We start from the raw sequence: 22655 nt of genomic DNA, 5'->3' as shown, positions 1-22655 counted from the left end.
CATCAATTTGATTTTTTGTGATTTATGTTGGTAATAATATTAGAATCTAAAAGCATTTCTTAATTGTAGTAGCAACATTTAAGGACTCTTAGTATTGTGTATGTGTGTGTATAAATGAAAAACTGAATTTAAAGTTACTATTTTTTTTAACCTGAGAGAACTCCTCTATAGGAATTCTCTTGTCAGCTTCCAGCTGAAGTTAACCATAGAAAACCTAGAAATTTCAGTTGAATTCCTCTCGGGTATAAAAATAGTAATTTTGAAATTCAGAGTTTTTCACAATTAGGCTGGATTTACACTGCCCTATATCTCAAGATCTGATCCCAGATCTGATTATCCCAGATTATTTGGCAGTGTAGACTTACATAATACAGTTCAAAGCAGATAATCTGGGGTCAGATTCTGGGATATAGGACAGTGTAGACCCAGCCTTACTGTGTCCTACCACCATAAACCCAGTGAATGTGGAGGCTTGATTGTATTGTATTGCATTGTTCTTTAGTCTTGAAGGTACGGGCCAGACTCCCTTAACAAAGCCTCTTATAACCTTTTTTATAAGATTCCCAACCCAGCCCTCCTTTTCTTATCTTCTGTCTATCTGGAAGTTTTGCATCATTAGCATTGGGAAGAGGGGGGCATGGAGAATACACATTTGCAGCAACATATCTTCAGTAAATATTGCAATAAAGTGTGACCTGGAAAGAATGGAATTCTGCTTTAGGTGATCTTACTTGGAGAACCTAGAAATTCCTTACTATAGCTGTCTGTGCTTTCCTAGAAAAGGCAAAGTAAACTGCTACCTCCAGAAGAGTGATGTATTGAGTATGTGTGAAGAGCAAAATGGAAAGAAGGTGGAAAAGCAGATTATCTTCCTTTATCACCTACTCAGCTTGTTGAAAAAGCATAAATGTATAAATTTCGCTATCAAAATTGGGACTAATAAGAAAAGTGAAAGCTAGTAAAAGAAAAAATAATAATCCTAGAATACATTTTGGAAGACACTTTCAAGTAGTCTCTAGAAAGGTTTTTGTTTCCTTATGCAAGGCTTTCCTCTTGTACCAAAGGTTCTGCTAAAGAAGTAAAACTTAATAACACAGCTATTTTTTTAACTGAGGTATGCCTGTATTGCACTGTAAATCTTCAGTATGTAAAGTGGTTGTTTTTTTCATGTCAGGAGTGACTTGAGAAATTGCAAGTTGCTTCTGGTCTGAGAGAATTGGCCATCTGCAAGGACGTTGCCCAGGGGACACCTGGAAGTTTTTGATATTTTTACCATCCTTATGGGAGGTTTCTCTCATGTCCCCGCATGGGGAGCTGGAGATGACAGAGGGGACTCATCCGTGCTCTTCCCAGATTTGAACTGGCAACCTTCACATCAATTACCCAACCTTCAAGTCAGCCATCCTGCCCGCACAAGGGTTATGTAAAGGGGTGTGTGTGTGTGTGTTTGGAAATGGAATTGTGAGGTTATTTACAACATGCAAATTTTGTAATGGTTCTCTTTTTAAAAAAACGTTTGAGATGCATCACTTAGCTTGTTTTTCCAACAGTAGTTCCGAATCCGAGATGGAGGAGGAAGAAGAGGACGAAGAAGAGGAAGATCAACCACAGCCACCTACTTCTGACCTGGGAGGTGTGCCTTGGAAGGAAGCTGTGCGGATCCATGCCATGTTAAAGGGCAAGAGTGAGGAGGAGCTGGAGCCTGAGAAAAATCATGTCAAAGAAGAAGAAGACGTGGAGGAGGAGGAAGAGGAGGAAGAGGTGGAGGAGGAGGAAGAAGAAGAGGAAGAGGAAGAAGTCTCCAGTGAAGGTTAGTTTTTCCCCTAATAATAGATACTTCTATGTATGTTGGTCGGGGATCAGAATCATGTATATTAACTTTCTCTTTTGTGGACAACCTCAACTGCTGTGCACCTGATATCAGTTGATGTACTTGATTTGCTTAGAAGTCAAACGAAAAACCCTTTGAAAAAAACAGTGGAACCAATGCTGCTAGGCTTCATTGTATCAGCTATTTGTCAGATTGTGTTTTGCTTCACCCGTCTTTCAATCTCTTTCTGGGTTTCTTCTGTGAAATGCAGTGTTAAGTTTCTAATTTTGAGCCTAAAACAAAGTCAAACATCTGAGAATCAGCATGTTGCATTCAAAGCAATATGCTTGGAAAAGGGTCAAAACAAACTGTCAGAGTTCATGCTTTGCATGCAAAGGGTTCTGTGTCCATAGTAACTCCTTAAATAGAGTTGGAAAAGGGCACTCTATGGAAACATGGAATGCAGCTGCCAGTCATTGTAGACTGCTTGGTATATGGACCAGTGGTCATAGTATGTATAAAGCAGCTTCATGAAGTCAGTTGGAGATGTTGTCAGATCATATTTGTGTTAATGGCAGCGGTGACTTAGCCCAGGCAGTAGGATATAGCTAGGGGGTGATTAGAAGATAGGTCAATTGATTGTAACAAATTTCTGTGACTATTGATGATTGAATAATCTATCAAAACGTAGGTTGTAGCTAAAACCAATGATTAACTATATTTACTCCAAGAAGTTGGCCAAAGCTTAACTTCTGCCTTTGCTTTTGGACATGAATAACCCCAATTTTTGTAGAGTTCTGCACATTAATCCTTGGTCTCTTCAAACCCTCCTCAGTTTCTTTATTGATACTTAAAATGTAACGTCAAATGAGGGGGGAAAGCCACATGGCTAAACTAGAGATTACTAACTATGACAGTTGGGAAATCACAAATGTCTCTCTCAAATGTTTTAATTAGTTGAATGTAATATAAACAGAACAGCATTGAGAGCATTGATGTTAAGTGAGAATAAGGAGATATAAGCATAAGAAAGAGACATTTCAGTTATTGAGAAATGTGAATCGCCAATCTGCAAAAAAGTTTTGAGGCTGTTAAATTGCTGGCCTCTTTGGTTTTTTGTTTGTTTGGGAGGGGTTCATGTAGAAAGAAGCTGTCAGTCAGTTTCCTTGCATATCTCAAATTTATTAATAACAGTTGGCTTTGTGCCAAATTTAATTGTATTTTGCAGTGAATCTTCCAAATCAGTGGTTAATAAAATAGACCTTAGTTGTCAGAAACTCCAAGGCACCTTTTTAAAATAAAATACTGTGGATGAGTTTCATAGCTGGACTAGATGACCATTGTGGATTCTTGCAATTCTATGATTCTGTGAAAGACAATTATTGAATACACTGTTACAGAAACCAAAGGAAGGGTTTTATTTTTTGATTGGTCTGCATGTTATTTTTCTAAGTGAATGTTATGATGCTGTAACTTGAAGATGGATAATCTGATAGCTTCTACTAAAAGTAGATTTATAGCCTATATTTATATCTGTACAGATTTTTTTATTGTTAATTGGGCAAATTTAATATCAAAAATATTTGCATGGAAAAGTACATTAATATCTCTGAAGCTCCCAGAACTCCTTGCTCACTCAAAAGTGCATCTCAAAAGGAAATTTAGCTGATGGATGCCTTAGAATTACCTTCAACCATTTGTAAAAGAATTCCTTCTGATCTCATATATTACTTCAGTGGAAAATATGAATTAATGGAAAACTCATGATGCCCACATGGATTATCACCTGGGGCCATCTATACATAACAGTTTCCTGCATGGGAATGAAATGTTTCTTACTATAGGTGAGCAACCTTCCCCAGCCTGATTCCCTTGAGATACGTTGGACTACACTTTCCCTCTTTTCTAACCTCCAGTAGTATGGGCTGGAGCTTATGGTTATTGCTCCAGACTTCTGGCAAGCATTGAAACGGAGAACACTTCCCCCCAAATTATCGCTATGTTCCTTCTGATTCTCTGTCCTTCTCATTATGTCTTTCACTCTCATTTCTGTATCAATGCTATTTGTTGGTGTGTGGCTCCCTTGCTGTAGAGGGAGAGTATTACCCTTGGGAGAGCGAACTTCAACAAGGCCTCTGGCTTCAACGTCTTTCCAATGAAGAGGACACGGGTACATTTAAAGGTACCCTTGCACCACGAGCAACAGCACTCCTCCTCAGGGTGTGGGGGCAGGAACTCCCATTTTACGAAGACCAGATCTCACATGAGGCAACATGTTTTTAAAATACTGCTTGTAGCAAATTTCTTACATGTTAATATTACTGCTAACTTTCACAAAGAAATAAACAACCGTTTGTAAATTTACAACTCAAATCTCCCTTGTTTTGGTGTCATAGAACTGTGTCAGATTGATAGAAATGCTGCCAACAAGCTTCTCATTTATTAATTGCCTTCTATGGTTAAAGAAAAACTCACTACTGCTCCCTCCTCCATTAAAATGTAGCACAATAATACATCCTTTAGTGATTACATGACTCTTACAGCAAAAACCTTCCCCCTCTCAATGCTATTTCTTGTGATTTCTTCATTGATTTCCACAGAAGCAAGAACTCACAAGTTGCTTTTGTTTATTGGACGTAAAAGTTTTAGTTGTAAGATTTGTTTAGATGATTGGAAACTTCCATTCATTTTTTGTCTTCTACATTTTATTTCTTCCATTCACATATATGTACAAAAATTGGCATATTTTGCTAAGATGTTTTCTGTGCTTGTTGCTCAGTTGCAATCATTTTTCTATAAATGAAAACAGGACATAGTATCAGACTCTTCACAACATCAGTTATATTTTTCATTCCAGCTGTCCCTGCCCAGTTCCCAATTCTTTTTTTAAGAAATACAATTTGGAAATAGGGTAAGATAACTCCAACTCCTGTTGATCATGTGAGACCTGCTCTTTGGAAAATTTGCAGAGTGTCTATGGTTTTCTCCCCCCGTCACTCTCAATACTTGCTAGTTAAAACTCATCCTTCTAACTCCTGTGGCTGTCTGATATGATGACTAACTCTACTTACCTGAGAAGTGGTTTTGGCCACATGAAGTACCATGTGTCATCAAGAATTGGATGCTTTCTATCCACTGTTCAATTGTAGTTTGAGACAAAACAGAATTGTACTTTTTGAAATGGAAGCATTATTGCATGAACATGGGAAAGTTACTTTTTGGATAACTCCCAATTGGCTGGGTGATTCTGTGAGTTATAGTGCAAAATGATATTTTTCTGAAACTGATTTTGTAGTGTAAATAAAAAGTTGTTAATTTTGGAAATGACTGCATAAGTAGAAGAAGAAAACCGAATATAGAAGCAGTATTTATTATCAACCATACAGAGTAACTAAAATGTCTCATGCCAATCTTTTGTTGATATTCATAAAAGACTGCTTTGAAAACGATTCTATTATGTTAAGTTGCATATCATCTCTTTGAAAAGGAAAATATAGCTGGAGTGAATTCTTGAGTGAACATCACTCAAGAATTTGGGCATGAAATGAAGTTCTAAACTACAACCATTGTGTGTGAGTGAGAGTGAGAGCGTGGGAGCATATGCATGCACGATCTTGAACTTTACCTGTCTTCTATTGCTAGCTGATCTTCACAAGTAACTTCTTTCATTTTGTTTTCTTTCCCTGCATTTCCTTTCCTATGGTGTGTGCTCCTTATCCTCCCCTATCTTTCCTTCCTGTTCTCCCTTGCCAATCCATCAACATGATCCACCACTGGCGTATTGTCTGCTAGCTGGAAACCTGAGGCTGCAACAGATAGTAAATCCGATTGATCCTTTGGAGATCTTGGCTGATGTGCATTGGACACACATCCGTCAGAAAGAGGAGGAGGAAAAAGTGGGCCCTACGTCTGTATCCTCCACCTCCCGAGGTAAACATGCCCCCTACACTGACCCCTTTCCTCATAAGGGCATTTGTTTCTCACTGACTGTATCTCTTAGAAGGACAACTCTCCTTCATCAGAAGGCTTTAATGTCTCTTTTAATTGAGTTGATTCAGCTCGGTCTTTGTCACAATTTACAGAGGTCAACAAAGGGAATTTTCCTGTTCTCCATCTCTACATTTACAGTTTGATAATAATCCTTTGAGCAGGTCTTGCTTATTCTAGACATCTCCAACAAAAAAAAGCTAACTGACATTGCGATTTTGTGGTGAGAGACAATACAAGACTGAAATATGAAAATGAGCAGGTCCCTAAGGAGCCAAAGCAGAAGCCACAGAAAGGCAGAGATCATATTAAAGACCTTAGAACTAATAGCACAGCCTTACTTGGTGTTGTTAGGACCTCTGCTGGTATTCTGGTATATTTTCTTCATTTTAATGAGAGAGACCACAGTTTGAGATGAGTATGAATCATCTGGAAGGATTCAGAGTAGAATGAACAACAGTGGTCCATTAGGTTGCGTACACTAAGTACAGAGTACCAAGCAATGATATTTCATTATAAGGAGGTTGATCTTCTTCTTTTTTTTAAATTAAACTGCAGAGTAAATTCTACTTAGGTAATAGCTGTATCTAGAATCTTCCTCCTTGCATTTTTGAGCTGAGAGAGTCTTTTGCAGTGACTACTTCTAGGTTATGGAACTCCCCTCTCAAGGAAGACTTAGTTTACCTCCTGCCTTTCTTTTAACTATCAAAGACATTGCAGGTGTTCAACCTTTAACAAGCTGGGATTGACGTGGGCCTTAAATTGCTTTAACTATTTTGTCTGAACCAGCAGAGCATACTGCTTTGGGGAAAGAGGAAGAGATAGATAAATGGAATATAATTAACCCTTTCTTGGATGGCTCCTTCTCCTTGGCTAGAATGGGCTTTCATAGGAAGTTCTCAATATCAGTGGAACTCCAAACAAATTCCTGAGTTTGCCCTTACCTGGGTCAATGTTGCCTCTTTATCACAGACCATTGTTCCAAAGGGACTTTAGAAAACATTGTGGCTTTGTAATACAATGCAGGATGTTACTTTTCTTTTGCAAGGAATCTCACCCATTTCCCTTTCAGATAATGTTTTAGTTGCTAGGATATATGATGTTCCTAGTAATGTAATGGCACTATATTATTGCTGGGGGGAAATGGCTGAGATTGGCAAATTTATTTAGTCCCACTTGTTCACTGAATGTCTCCAAATCATTAATAACATTTTAATTGCCTTATATACTTTTCTCTAAATGAGGACCTTTACTGTTTGCCATTTTGAGTTTGATAGAATATTGAAAATAAATTGTAAGTAGACTGGATCAAAGTTCTTCAAAGAAGGTTTCCTCTTTACTGACCAGTGCCAGAAAATGCTACTCTGACCACCCTTCAGTGTGAATGATGCCTCTTGTTGCACAATTATCCCAACACTGAGTCTACATGTTTTTCAGAAGCCTTACATATGTGATGTTCGTCTTTGGTCTTGTCCTCCATCATGGTCTGTTCTCATCTAACTTGTACATTCAGTAACCGTGGCCTTCTATTGCAGGAAATCTCAACTTTTTTTTTCATGATAAGCTTCCTTATCATCAACAATTTTGATTTTCTCAAAATATAAAGAAATCCAATCTTTGGTGATTCTGACATTGCCGTGTTAAAACTGAGGTCAAGTCCCAAGTACGAACGATCTCTTCCCAATCTCTCAGAAGTCATACTTTTGTAACCTGAATCAATCTGACAGCCTGCGGACTTTTATTATGCTGGGAGCAGATTATTATTTTGGCTTATTCCACTTGTCATTTAGCTTTCTCTTGTGACATGGATTTTGCCTCTGTTGCCTTTCGCTTCTCCATTTCTGCAGAATTTTCTTCTTTCCATCAATTTTTTTTTCTGAACTGCAGGTTAACCTTTTTCCATCTCTAAACTAGTGTAACATAAAAAGACTTGAACGTATCATATAGGTAAAGAGATACAGTGGAAGAATGAATACAAAGAGTTAAGCCCCTTCCACACAGCTGTATAAAATCCCCGTTGAACTGCATTATATGGCAGCGTGGACTCAGATAATCCAGTTCAAAGCAGATATTGTGGATTGTCTGTCTTAATATTCTGGGTTATATGGCTGTGTAGAAGGGCCCTTAGAGATGATAAAGAAATGTGATGTGCAGGAGACAGAATTGTCTGTAGAATGGCTGCTCTGTAGTGGAAGAAAGGTTTTGTGAAGGGCAAGGTGAAAAATCCGCTCACTGTAAAGGCCATTGAAAAAATAAGGAATGGCTCTCTGGAGCAGCTTTCACCAACTTGGTTCCTTTCAGGTATATTGAACTATAATACTATCATGCTTGATCATATGGATGGAAGGTTGTGCTTTACAATATAGGAAAGAACGTGATAGGAGAAGGGCATCTATAACAGATTAACATAACAGAAGAGACAAAGAACTGAACAGCATTTACTGTTAAGGACTAAGCTGTACGTTATGCACACCACTTCAAACACTGCTATGAAAAAGAAGAGTGAAAATCAAAGGAAATGCACAACCCCTGAGGGTAGGAGTGTAGAGTGTGTAGCCTTCCAGATACTGTTGTCTTGTAATTCTTGTCAATCCTAGATAGGATAACCATTGATGAGGGTTTGTAGGAGTTGTAGCTGAACGACATACGGAGTCTCCCGCCTCGCTGTGTTCTCCATCTCTAATTAGGAAGGTTGAATAAGTGTTATGGGAGATCTACTTTTCTGATTTTAATGTCTGGCTGTAGGGATTCATGATTCATCCTTCATCTTTCCCCCTCTTTGGGGGTCCTTTTGGATTTTGTCTCCATTCCTGTGTCTTTGGTTTTGATTCTCTCCTGTGTGCTTGTTCATTTCCCTCTGCGATATGTCCATTTCAAGGTATTTGTTTTCTGTGCTTTGGAATTTATTATCGTTTATTTTTATTTTTAATTCAGCATCTGACCTTCCTTCCCTACGCCATGATGCAGTGCAGGCGTGGCTGGATGCAGCCCCAGGAGGTAGTTCTGGTGATGTTCTGTTTACAGCTCACAAATAACCCTGCCCGCCATTGCTGGCGCTGCCACCTGTGTTTTCAGCGCCCCAAGTGCCAGCCGTTTTTTTTAACCCTGGGCTATTATGCCTTTGTCGCTATTGCATGCTGAATTGGGGTGGGTGGAAAAAGGAAGGAGGCTGCATGTCTGGCTGAGATGAGCTGTTCTTGCATGAAATAGGCTTCCATCCTAACCTTCTGCAAGAGAGCCAAAACAGAGAAGATAATTCAGTATAGAATGAAAGAAATGTAAATGTTGGGGAAAGGCAAGTTTAGCAATAGTCAATTTGGACCAAATAAGGCCCATCCTTTTCTGCAAGAAAATCATGAATATGCTTTAGTATTGTAACTGTTCTTGCACCATCTGATCAAAGAGGAGTTTTAAGCATTTATATAGCACTTTAGTGGGATCAGAGTGTTCATTATTAAATCCAGGAAGAAGTATAATTAAATGAGAAACCTGTGAAGATCAGTGAGAAAGGTAGGAATGCTGGGCAGGACACACTCTAACATCAAAGTGTATTCCAACATGAAGCAACTGCTTTAAATCTGAAACAGATTTGGTTATGAATTTTGGGAGAGATGAAACATGTCTACAGCAGCATCGTCTTGTAGATTTCTCTACTAAAGGGAACAATTATTCTTGAAGATTTTTGTGCACGGGTGATAAGAGAAGCTTCCCTACTTGGTTTATGAAAGCACCTGCTCCCTAATAGTAGTGTCTGGACACAATTCTACCAGGAGAAAAGTATTTATATGCTATAATATTAATTTTATGCAGTAGATCAGCTATTAATTGGGATGTGGCATTGTGAATTTTGCATGGATGTAGTTAGTGCCTTTCTAAAACATTTTGCTTCTGACAGCAGAGCTTACAGGATGGCTGCAAATCACCTTATCCAGTTGTAGCTGCTGACCAACTTGGACAAAATGTCTCCAATAGTTTCTGGCTATTATAATTCATAGCTCACATATTTCTGTGTGACAGCTTTTATGCCTTTGCACTTCATTTTTAACTGCATATTATATGTATATATATATATTTGTATAATAAGTATTAGTAGCCATAAACCTTCCAGTTGACCATAGAAGAGATATTTTACACTGTCTTGCTATTCTATACACCACTGAATATGTCACTGAATTCTGATCTTGTGATGTCTTCACAACATTTATAGGGTATTCTTGAGAAATTGTATGATAGACTGCAATAAAATGTACCAAAATGTTGTGTTATTTAAGCATGTGACATCAGATGTTTTAGTGTACAAGAAGAAGAATATGTAATACACTTTCATATATGATCTTGCTTAGAGATCACTGGGCAATTTCAAGGCTCTAGAATTCTTTCAAAATATATAGCATTTGGTAAAAATATTTTAAGTTGAGAAGGCTGGAAGTCTGAGGTTTTCATGTGATCCATTATCTATACACTGAATTTACAATGATCAGTGGGATCACATGGTGCAGTACATACTTGACTGTATCTTTGTATTGATCACATGCCTGAAACCCACAAACAGTGTAGCATCTTTCCTCATATGTTTGGGAGTATGCACTCAAACATATCACATGAAACTCTTACCACTTTTAATCTGAGGGTTTAACAGTCCAGTATGGGCTGTATCTCATGAGTTCACTTTTTCTGGATGTTGGATGTATTTCACCTTAGAAAAGTTGAACTTCAAAAAAAACCCTGAGGATTATTCCTATGAGTGTGAATATAAATAGCTGTTTTTTCTTTCTCCCCGCCACTCTTTTTTAAACTTATTTGTTACATATGTTTTAGCGTTGTGTGAGGACAATGACTATGAGGATGAAGTGGGCAGTGAGCCTGCAGAAGCTTTTGAAGATGGAGACACAGGTGCAGAGTTGGATGATGGTATGGAGCTATAAATTTCCTAATATATTTTAAGATACCATTGCAGCAATCAAGTCATACAACATAAAAAAGCAGTTGTATATGTTTTGTATAAGAGGTAGTAGGCCACTAAAAAAAGAAAAGTTCTTTGTGTGTGCTTTTCTAGTAGTGTGAGAATAAGAAAGGGAATTTTTAATAGGTTTGTTTTTCTCTTATGTTGCCTTTTAAAAATATGGAAATGCTTTAGAAATAGACAAAGAGCTCATTTTACTGGTTAATTTTAGCCTTATATTGAGTGACTGTAGTGGACTTAAATACCACGAGGGCCCCAGATCCCATTTGATCTGGGAAGCTAAGGAAAGTCTGGCCTGGTTAGTACTTTGGTGGGAGACTGCCAAGAAAGATCATGTGTTGCAAGCAGTGTTTCATGCCAATGGCAAACTCCCCATGGGTATTTCTTGTCTAGGAAAACCCTATGACATTCATGGGATTGCTTTAAATCAACATGCAGCTTGAAGATGCATGCACACAGTCATGCAGCAGTTGTACCAAGGTCTTTAAACAATAGTATATTAATATGTAACAAGGCATATTTGAGGATGGTCTGCAGGATGTTGGGTCAGCAAACCAGCCAGTTGCATTGCTACAGCTGCTATTCCTTTCACACATTTCTCTTGATTCTGTTTTGATGAATTGAAAGCAACAATAGATTTGTCTCAAGATTCTTTGGTTCTTTTCGTTTTCTTACACAAATCAATGAGGAACAGATGACATCCCATCTGATGCAGAAGCAGAGTGCCGCCTCCATCAAGAGGAGCCTGGAGATCCAGAGCAGAAGGTCTCTGAAGACAAAGAGTTGAAGGCAGAGATTGCTGCTCCTTGCACTGTAACTGAAGGTACTAAAAATACCATCCAGATCAACTAGATTGAGAATTTCATCAGCCCCAAGCTATTTTGAGCAGTATGCACAGCAGGTCTGTATTTATTCCTTGCAAATAATTCACACAATGTTGTTCTGTAAGTAGTTGCTTCAGAACATTTACTACTCAGGGAATATTTGCAGATCATCGCCATGCAGATTTTTGTTAAGAAATGTGTCCAGAACTGTGGAAAATTCCTGGAAATTGCTGGTTCTGCCCAATAATATAAACCTGCAGGCAGTCTTTTTATTTTTAGTTGTGTTTGGTGAGAGCCACAATCCTGTGCATGCTTAGTTGAGAATAATCCCCACTGAATGGATTACTTGCACGAATTATGTGTAAGGGCAGGATAATACCATAACAGGAAGGAATAGCAGTGTATTGTAAGAAGCAAACAGTATACTCCAAGCACTTGATATGACTTTAAGATGGCAATGCTGTTGTTCATTGGGTCTCCTTCAGATCCCTGCAAGCCATGTGAGTCAGTCGAGTCACCATCCGAGAGGGCTGCTTCTGTTTCTCCAACTGATAACAACAAGGAAGAAGAAAGAGAGGTAAGAAAAGGCCCTGAGATTTTTTTTGTTACAGCAAACAGTATGTGCACAGACAAAGCTTAAAAGAGAAGCCTACTCACAAAATATTTGTAAATGTATTAGGAGGTGTTTTAGATTTTTTGCGTTTAGTAGATTATCTCAAAATGGGCACATCCACAAATGTTTAGACTCTAAGCTTACCAGTGTGAAACAGGACAGGGAGATAATGTATTTGGAATCTCACCAAAATAAAATCCCAGAATTCTGTCATGGTCTAGATTAGATTCCAATCCTAATTTTGGTATCTGTAGAAGCAGCATGGGTGCCATGGTTAGCACAGCGGGTTAAATCGGCAGCTACAGAAAATCTTGCTGACCAGAAGGTCAGCAGATCTTCTGCCATCAAGGCCCAGCTTCTGCTTACCTAGCAGTTTGAAAAACAGCAATGTGAGTTAATAAATAAGTACTGCTTTGATGAGGAGGTAAAAGACATGCCAGCAGGAAGGCATCCATGGACAACCGGCTCCTTGGCTTAGAAAAATGGAACAACAGCACCTCCCCATGACCAAGTCGAGCACAGCCTCCAGATGCTGAAGGTGAAAAAAGAGGGAAGCCTTGCCTCTGTCTATGTATTGTCTGTCTTTGTTGTTAATTGTATAATGGCATTGAATGTTTGCTGTATATGTATGCTATAATCTGCTCTGAGTCCTCTCAGGGAGCTATTCTTTGATACAAGAAAGCAAATAACTAAGAGATACAGTGCTGAGAGGCAGTTCCTTTTTTAACCTGTATTTAAGTCAAAAAAAATTTTTTTAATTGGAGAAAACATTGCACCTGTTATAAATAATCTAACGCATTTTGGGCTTTTATTATAAAACTTCAAGAAGGAAGACAGGACATTGTTCTGTAAACGATTAATACACTATAACAAATGGTTATATTGTCCAGCAATATAAATTATCCCAGTAACTGCTCAGAATTATTTGCCAAGTGTCTAAAAAAGCTGGGACCATTTTCAATATTAGTCATGTAGTGCATACACCTTTATTATTTTTATCCTTATGTTGTTGTTTTTTTGTTTCCAGGTTTTTGACAGTTTAAAATGGTGTAGAGTTGTTTTCAAATGGTATCAAGGGAATTTCAGTGAGATTATCAGTAATGACAAGCAAACCTTTTTGAGAGGCAGTTTCGCTACCAATATGCTACTTCATTTGCAATAGGCTACCTACAAGAGATGTTGAATAGGCAGGGGAACATGTGGCTCTCCAGATTTTTTGGGTCTGCAATTTCCATCAGTCCTACCGTGTTTCCCCGAAAATAAGACAGTGTCTTATATTAATTTTTGCTCCCAAAGATGCGCTAGGTCTTATTTTCAGGGGATGTATTATTTTTCCATGAAGAAGAATTCACATTTATTGTTGAACAAAAAAAAAAAACATTTATTATATACCGTACAGTAGTTGTTATCACAAACCAGCATAACCAGACAAACTGTAAATCCTATCAAGAATTTCTTGTTACTACCAATATTTCTATGTACAACACTCTATGGTACTTACATTTAGCGATCCTGCATGCTCTGGTGTTCTGTTTGTTGGGCATGCTTCCAAACAAAAGCTTTGCTAGGTCTTACTTTTGGGGGAGGCCTTATATTTAGCAATTCAGCAAAACCTCTACTAGGTCTTATTTTTTTGGGGATGTCTTATTTTAGGGGAAACAGGGTAGCCAACATAGGGTGAGGAGATTTGTAGTTCAGCAACATCTTGCAGACCACACAGTCACCATCACTGTTCTGAAATGTATCCTAGAGTGTTCCAATACGAACACATTGAGTTTTTATGGCAAACATGGAAGAGCTCTTTGGCTAATGAGTTGAAACAGAAATGGCTACCTAACATAGAAGTTTTGGAAGCTAGCACTTTACTATTTCTTCATAGGTGTTTTTTTCTGTTGGTGGTAATCTGTGATTGCTTCTTTTCTACAGGACTCAAAGGAACATCTTGTGATCGTGTCCTGCGAAGAGAGATCCTCAGATACACACTTTTTCCCTGAGCCATTTCTCCCAGAAGACAAGAATGAAAAACAAGACAAGAGCTTGGATGATGAGAAAGTCAAAAGCCCACCTGTATCACTTTCACCTATTCGGTCTCAGCCAATTGCTCTGCCTGAGACCATTGCACCGACATCCCCCGTGAAATCACAACCCGCATCACCCACTTTACCTACATCCCCACCTGCTACTCCTCTGCCTATTTGTTCACAGCCTTTGCCCTCTGCTGAAGCATCTATTCCATCTCCAGGGGAACCACCAGTTTGTTTTCAACCAGTCCCAGCCTTAACCTCCACTCCTTTGGCCAAACTTGTTTTAAAAAGTCAAGATGGAGAGATGGAAAAACTGGCAAGCCCTACTACAGCAGAAGAAGCTTTGAAAAGGAATAACCTTGTGGAGGAGTTCTGGATGAAGAGTGCTGAAATTCGAAGAAGTTTGGGTCTTACCCCTGTGAACAGAAGCAGGGGGTCAGAAACCAGCTTTACAATCTCACCCCTTGAATCTCCCCCTCTTAAATCATATACTCCTGATGATGTTCCAGAAGATAAGTGTATCCACTTTGTTAAACCACAGCCAACCCCAAGGAAACCAATCACCCCAAAGCTTGATGAGCAGTTTTCTCTGCTGACACCAAAATCTCCATCAGAGAGAGAGCTGAAAAATTCAAGTGATGTTAAAAGAGATTTGTCCAGCAGTTCTGGACTAGGTCTTCAAGGCAGTTCATCCAACATGAGGACATTGGCCAGCCAGAGTTTCAATACTTCTGATTCCACCATGCTTACTCCCCCCTCGAGTCCTCCCCCACCACCTCCTCAGAATGAAGAGCCAGCCACTCTGCGAAGGAAAAGGCACCAGGCAACATGGCAAAATGAAGCTCAGTCTAGGCCAGCTTCCTTGCAAACACCTCACTCTCCACCAGTAATTGAACGAATTCGACCAGCCAGAGAACCCTCCCAGCCTCCCAGAGAGGAGGTGAGGAAGTCATTTGTGGAGAGTGTGGATGAGATACCATTTGCTGATGATGTGGAGGACACCTATGATGAGAGGACTGAGGATACAAGCTTTCATGAAAAGTACTATACACCCCCCAGCAGGCCAAGGCCAGAGAAGCCGCTTCACTTACATTTGGTTAAAGAGAATGGTGGACCGCCCTCAATGGAAGGGAGAAATCAGCAAAAAAGAGGCCTCCCTCAAGTCTCTGCAGAAGCTAAGGAACTAGCTGAGGAGAGAATGAGGGCCAGAGAGAAGTCTGTCAAAAGCCAGGCCTTGCGTGATGCAATGGCTAAGCAACTTAGTAAAATGAAAGATCTGGAGATGGCCCATGCTACTGGCACTGCCAAATTGCGCAAAGCGACGACTTTACCCTCAAAGACCAAAGACATGTTTTTTGAGTCCCCTAAGCATTTGGCTATGAAATCTGGTGAAGGCCACACATTGAAACATGAGGGTAGTAGTGAAAGGTTCTTCTCACCTTTTGCAGACATTAGTGGGCGCGATGGTTCAGTCACATCCTCAGAAGGTTCAGGTGGAAAGAGTAAGAAAAGGACTTCTCTTTTTTCTCCCCGTAAAAACAAAAAGGAGAAGAAGTCCAAGAATGACAGCAAGCTCTCTGACAAATCCAGCAGTGTGGCTGAGGAAGCCACCAAGCCCAAATCATTGTGGAAGTCTGTATTCTCTGGTTATAAGAAAGACAAGAAGAAAAAGGCAGATGAAAAATCCTGCCCTAGTACACCTTCCAGTGGGGCCACAGTGGACTCTGGGAAAATTAAGGCATCTCCATTGGTTAGAGCAGCAGGTATAGTATCATTGGCTTTGCAGTGTTCTTGTTCAATGATAAATGGGGAAGCTTTCAGATTGCTTCCGTACACATAGAATATGCACATTTGTTATGATTTGCTTCAGTTTAAGCATAAGAAAAGAAAAAGAAAAATAACCCCATTTAAAGCTATGAGTGTGTCACTAGATTCCACATTATATTAGAAGTTTTACATTGAGCCCAACTCTTTAGGCAAGTCCTGTATAAAAATGTGTATTTAATTTTCTATGTGTGCTTGCAAGAATGTCTTTAGTTACTGCAATCATTTGCCTTTTAAATATAGGTAGTCCCAAGTTACAACCAAGATAGTTTCTGTAGTTGAATTTACATGTAAGTCAGAACAGGCGCGTATACACACACACACATTATATAATATTTAGATAGATAGATAGATAGATAGATAGATAGATAGATAGATAGATAGATAGATAGAGATATAGATATCGCTTTGACTAGCATAGGGAAGAGTTAACACCCCTGTGGTGTATCCTTTACTGTCTGTACCCCTGTTCAGATTTAAGATTTAACCTCTCTTTCTGTCCCTGTAAGAATTTGATTTTGAAAAATTTGGCTTGTGGAAACAAGGATCGGCAAGAATGTTTCAGTGGAGACCCTTTTCCCCATGATAATGCTTTCAGGAGTGAATTTCCCTTCCTAGGGGTAGATTTATTTTACTTCCTGTTGTCTCACCCCCATTCTTAACTATGAGTTGTTTATAAGTTGGATGTTTGTAACTCGGGGACTGCCTGTACTAATATTTTACTGGTGTGCTTGAGACAGCCTCCTTGATTTGAGGATGGGGTTGACACCATGGTATTAGACATCAAACACACAAATGCACATAATGTGAATGGTCACAGCTATCCAGTGACATTGCTGATTAGATATTGTCTGTCTAATCAAGAGGAGCTGTTTCTAAGTGGCCAAAAGGATTGCCAAAAATCCTGTGTACGACCCAGTTTTATGAGGCATTAAAGTATCTCTGCCTGTCTACTGTTTCATCCAGGACTTTCCATTTTGTAAACTCTTCTCAGGAGAGAAAGATCTGGATTGGCAACAGTGATAGGGTTGTTCTTGGTGTTTAGTTCTCACCCCAAGCCTGTTAAAGTAAAAATTGTCTTTTGTCTTTCTCACACAATTTGTCTCCTTTAAAACAGGTCTAATGTGAATTGGATTTATGTTAACTGGATTCCATGCCCTGCTCTTCCTTTTAGCAGCTATGACAAATTTTCCTGAAGGGTGGACTCCCTTATCCTTTTGTTCCCTTATATATTGTTTGCTTAACATTTTCAGTAAGTCAGCTAAATGATCTGAGAGATTTGTCATGAGGGCCTGCAGGCTAAATCAGTAATGCTTGACATTCTTCTGGGTATGTAGCAAAATCCAGCCTGGCCAATCTCAACAATCTCAACCCAAAGCATATAAACATCCCATCTGCAGTAGTTTTGCCTTGATAAGTGACATCTTGTCTGCTGTAGGAAGGATAAGTCCCATGTACTCCTTGTGGGTCATTGCACAGCCCAGATCTATCACTTAGACATTAAATCAAAGTATTTGAATAACCAGTGGAAGAGAGGAGGTAAACTAAAATCACATTAATATTTTCTGACAATACAAATTTAAACTAGAATTATCTGCTATTACTGCTTATCAGTATCATTATCACAAAGAGAAGGGTGTAGATGTAAGGTGCGTTTATTTTTACTGTATTTGTACTATTTTTCTTTTAAGAAAACCTGGAAAAAGATTAGTAGATTTCTTTTTCTTCCAAGGAACACATGCACATGTTTATGTATATTCTCCTCTCCCATTTATCACACAACAAACCTGTGAGATAGGTTAAGTGAGGGGAGGGATAATGGTTTACCCAGCATCAACTGGGGAGCTTCATGGCTAAATAGAGATTTTTAGCCTATGTTTGCCTATCCTTGACTTGAAAGGATAACCACTGCATCACACTAAATCTTAATGATGTGTTCAGAAATATACTACTGACTGCTGTGTTTTAGAAATAAGTTGGAATGTTAAATGCACTCCAGCCCTGTGTTGGGGTGGCCAACACAACTACAAAGAGTCCACTGACGTGTATACTGTTCTGCCATTTCAGTTGTACATGCCTACTCTCAAGAGACTTGTCACCTAATGTCCCTATGATGGTAAGTTTGTCTGAATTTGGCATCTGATACATTATTTTATTGTTTCAGATTTACAAATGCGCCGACACCTAAGTTTCTCTGAGGACTCTGACCTTTCCAATGATGATGTGCTAGAACGCTCATCACAGAGATCCAAGCGTGAGGTAAGATTAAACTGGATAGGGAATTTTGGCACAGCTGTGCTTCTTGGTCATGGAATTTTCACAAAACTGATATTACTTGTTTAGTATTTGCTAATGATATACGCAATTATTAACTAGATTAGAGTAAAGCACTTGTAGATCAAACACAATGAATTAAATTCCGCTAAGATGGTCTCTCTTGCTGCTGCCTAAGGGAGCCCTGCTGTATAGCTGCCATGTCAATCTGGTGCAATCCTTACACGTTTACTAGAAATGAAAAGCCTTATCTGTTTAGTAGGGCTCACTCCCAGGTAAGGGTGCTTAGAATCTGAGGCTGAGAAGCTTTCAGGAGAACACTGTATTCTTTGTGGCTTTAAGTAAGTGATGACATCCGGAGTTTAGTGAGAGCAAAGTAATATGTTTTTATATAGGTGTATGAATTTCGGCAAAATCATGCTCCAAGATTAGAATTCCTAAACCAGTGGTTCTCAACCTGTGGGTCCCCAGGTGTTTTGGCCTACAACTCCCAGAAATCCCAGTCGGTTTACCAGCTGTTAGGATTTCCGGGAGTCGAAGACCAAAACATTTATGAACCACAGGTTGAGAACCACTGCCCTAAACAATACTGTCATATAGTATCTTGTACAAAGAACATTACTTTTTACAATCACCTCTCCACATTCACTAAGATTAGGGTCACAGGATCATCATGAAACTGGAAAACCTGAGGGAATACCTCTCTTATAAGTTATAGGCCTTCTAGCATGATTCTATGAACAACGTCCACTGGAAGCTGAACATGGAATCGCATTGGAGGACCTAGAGATGTGTTGTTCTTCCTAGAAATCTTCATGTCATCAAGCATGGCGGGAGGAAGTTGCCTATTGAGTCCCATGGAAGGACCTAGAGACACTTTTAATCAAATTCATGAAAAATCAAATCCACAAAAGTCAATACTGCAAATGTGGAAGGACAACTGTAAAATCTTTTTCATTTATTGTAATAACAACAATTATTATAGGAATGCTGTTTTATAACAAAAGGACCTGATGTTATGATACAAAACCACATGCACAGTAATCATGGACTTAAGCCCCCAGGTCACTTTTAGATGAGATGATAAAACGTAGCCAGAGCAGCTGTCCTTGGGGAAAGAAAGGACAGTGGTATAATATTGTTATTTTAACAGCAAATGAGACCATCTTTTATTATCAATCACCAAGTTTCCCTCTAGTCTCCCCAAATTATTATTTTTATTTGACTCTTCTTTACACTTCTTTCATGCTTGCCGCTAGGTTTTTCCTGGCAGGTTCCATGTTGCATCTGGGATGCTGAGGAAGGAAGAGGTACCTCGGGATGATGGAAATAATGTGGAAAAGGGGCATTACTGAGGAGATGGCGGACTCAGATTAATCTTGATGCAGTCACTCAGTTATTTCTGTTAGTCTTAGTCTAGCAGTTTTCCTGATGTTCACATGATCATTTAGCATGGAATAGGCATTGCTTCAACTGATACTTCCTCACACAGATTATCTAAGTATGACAAAAAGAGAATCATTCTCAAAAGCAGAACTTTCTAAACATTTCATGTTAGTGCCACACTTTTTAGACATGCATAATTTTGTGACACAGTAATTCCGTTTTAGTAGCAAGCCGGAGATTAAACCTACCCCTTATAAGAGATACAGACACATACATAAATTGCAATAATGAAATGAATGGGGACACAACGGGCAATTCTCTCACAACAGAAGCGACTTGCAGTTTCTCAAGTCACTCCTGACACAAAAGAAAAATCATCAGAAGAATCATCAGGATGCTTAGATTTATATTTAGTGTAGTGTAATGGTTTGAAAATTGGGCTATGATTCTGTAGACTGGAGTTTGAATCCCTGCTCAGCTATGGAAACACACTTGATGGCCTTGGGTAAATCATGACTGCATACCAAAACCCTCTGATATTTTCCATGCTAGTGAGTTGTGACGACAGAAACTGTAGGGTGGTGTGGGATATTATAATAGAATTGCAGAGTATGATTTTATGTGTAATTTAGAATAGCAGAATATGATTTTATGTGTAACTTCTGAAGCCAGTTATTATTCTTCACTCGGCTACATGACTGTTCATAAACTACTAATAGATTGAGTCCTAGCAATTGTTCTTCTTGTTGTAATACCACACCCTCTGTTCCCAATTAGGTGTGATGTGGAGTAACACTTTGTGATTACAGGTTGAATCTTCCTTATTTGAAAATTTAAAATCCAAATTACTCCAAAACCAAAAACTCCTTAAGTCATACATCCAGCACTGACTGGGCTTTTCTTCAGAGCCCTGACAACAAGAAAAAAAAACAAGAGGGGGGAGAGGCAGGACTCTTTTTTCACAAGCCCCCTGTAAAATGACATCAACCCCTCCCAAATTCCAAAATCCAAAAAACATTCTGGTCCCTAGGATTTCGGATAAGGGAGACTTAATCTGTATTAGCGCTTTGGTTTTGTCTAATGCGTAACACTAGAAACCCAAAGGAAATGCCAGTACCATTTTCTGTCAATTTCCTAGGCGCTGTTGTCAGTATGAATATGTTGTATAGTAAGTGATTCACGTAGTAGCAAACTGTGTTTCTGTCTGTGACAACTTTTTAAATACTGAAGTGTAACCTTAAATTCTCAGCCCTCCTCCATTTTCTATTAATGCTTATGCATCTGTGTTAGCCAAGCTGAATTTCCTGAAAAACTATTGGCGTTCAGGTTCTTAGGCTAGGACACAAGTTGTGCAGTTACGAAAATTAGAAAAGGTTGGACACAGCTTTCAACATTATGAAAAAATGTTTTATTTCTTTAAAGTCTATAAAACCAAGGTTCAAAAGCTCTTTCAGCCTGAGATATGAATTCAGTTTTAGTGACATTTTCATAGGCCACAGTCCAATTGTAGGTCTGGCCAAAGGTAAAAAGGATATTAAAGCACATCTTACTAATAACTAAGCCTTAGGAGAAGCTTTTCAAACTTTTAAAATTAAGAAAATCTACAAAAAATTGGAAACCACCAAACAATGGTATTATAAGGAAGGTTTATTTATGTGCTTAGTAGCCCACCTTTCTCCCAGTGCAAAACCAAAGAATATATCAGAGAAGGTGAATAGGCCTGCCTCCTCCACACAGCTGAATAACATCTCACATTTTCTGCTTTGAACTGGAATATATGGAAGTGTGGACTCAGATAACCCAGTTCAAAGCAGATATTGTGGGATTTTCTGCCTTGATATTCTGGATTACAGTAGAGTCTCACTTATCCAAGCTAAACGGGCTGGCAGAAGCTTGGATAAGCGAATATCTTGGATAATAAGGAGTGATTAAGGAAAAGCCTATTAAACATCAAATTAGGTTATGATTTTACAAATGAAGCACCAAAACATCATGTTTTACAACAAATTTGACAGAAAAAGCAGTTCAATACGCAGTAATGTTATGTTGTAATTACTGTATTTACGAATTTAGCACCAAAATATCACGATATATTGAAAACATTGACTACAAAAATGGCTTGGATAATCCAGAAACTTGGATAAGCGAGGCTTGAATAAGTGAAACTCTACTGTATATGACTGTGTGGAAGGGCCCTCAATTCTTCAGGAGTGCTAGATTTAGCTCCAGTGCCTATGATTTCCAGTCCTTGCCATAAGAGTGTTACAAGTGCTAATGCCCTCAGAAAGATGTTGAACAGGGTTTTGTATGATTGCACACAGGGCTTCAGTGTAACTACCAAAATCAAGACCATCTATGCAGCTTTTTTAACTCTGCAAATTTGTTTAATGAAAATCCTTTCCTTGGTAGTATTCTAGCTGGTAGAAGGTAGGATAGATATAGATAGCTTGTGACTTCTGTCAGTTTTTCAAAGATGCAGAAGATCAAATTTTGTTATGATAAGGATTTTATGTAGTCATTCCTATTTCTGAAGTCATTCCTATGATTAACCATCTAATTATACATGCACTTACACTCAAAAACTTTAGCATGAAATTAAACACCAGAAATGTAAACACATGCTCTATCTGATTTTTCTGCCCTAAATACGCACAATTGGAAAAATAGGGCCAATATCAGGCTTTTACAACTTGGCCCTGAACAGCTATCTTAAGCTATTGAGCACACCAGCCCCTTTCCACCATATAAACTGAGTCATACCAAATGTTTAAAAGCAGTTACTGTACTTTGTTATTACTTTTTATTTAAATCGCCTCATCCAAGCCAAATAAAGGCAAGTAGTGATGTATAGTACTGCATCTGGTATTTGATAGCTGCTCCTGATTGTCGAAAGTGAGGAGTAATCATAAATCTGACAGGTCAAAATTTATTACTTTTGTTAATTGGCTTA

At 38.7% G+C, this 22655-nt stretch overlaps 1 protein-coding gene across 5 annotated transcripts in view; it reads left to right on the top strand.

The window, feature by feature from the left end:
- The window catches only part of mical3 (microtubule associated monooxygenase, calponin and LIM domain containing 3), a 236803-nt gene that overhangs the window by 183964 nt on the left and 30184 nt on the right, over positions 1-22655 (top strand). For 3 of the 5 annotated variants that reach the window (XM_062983115.1, XM_062983116.1, XM_062983114.1), the window contains exons 27-35: positions 1551-1810; positions 3903-3992; positions 5603-5740; positions 8732-8794; positions 10616-10708; positions 11455-11583; positions 12070-12161; positions 14124-15984; positions 18210-18304. In XM_062983115.1, the coding sequence (XP_062839185.1) occupies positions 1551-1810; positions 3903-3992; positions 5603-5740; positions 8732-8794; positions 10616-10708; positions 11455-11583; positions 12070-12161; positions 14124-15984; positions 18210-18304 (2821 nt within the window). The remainder of the gene's footprint in view (positions 1-1550; positions 1811-3902; positions 3993-5602; positions 5741-8731; positions 8795-10615; positions 10709-11454; positions 11584-12069; positions 12162-14123; positions 15985-18209; positions 18305-22655) is intronic. The other 2 variants (XM_062983117.1, XM_062983118.1) reach the window with 1 other exon arrangement.

Source organism: Anolis carolinensis, chromosome 5, assembly GCF_035594765.1.
Source record: "Anolis carolinensis isolate JA03-04 chromosome 5, rAnoCar3.1.pri, whole genome shotgun sequence".
Taxonomy (NCBI): Eukaryota; Metazoa; Chordata; class Lepidosauria; order Squamata; family Dactyloidae; genus Anolis; species Anolis carolinensis.
The sequence above is the reverse complement of the archived record's forward strand: the minus strand, read 5'-3'. Positions and strand labels throughout refer to the sequence as shown.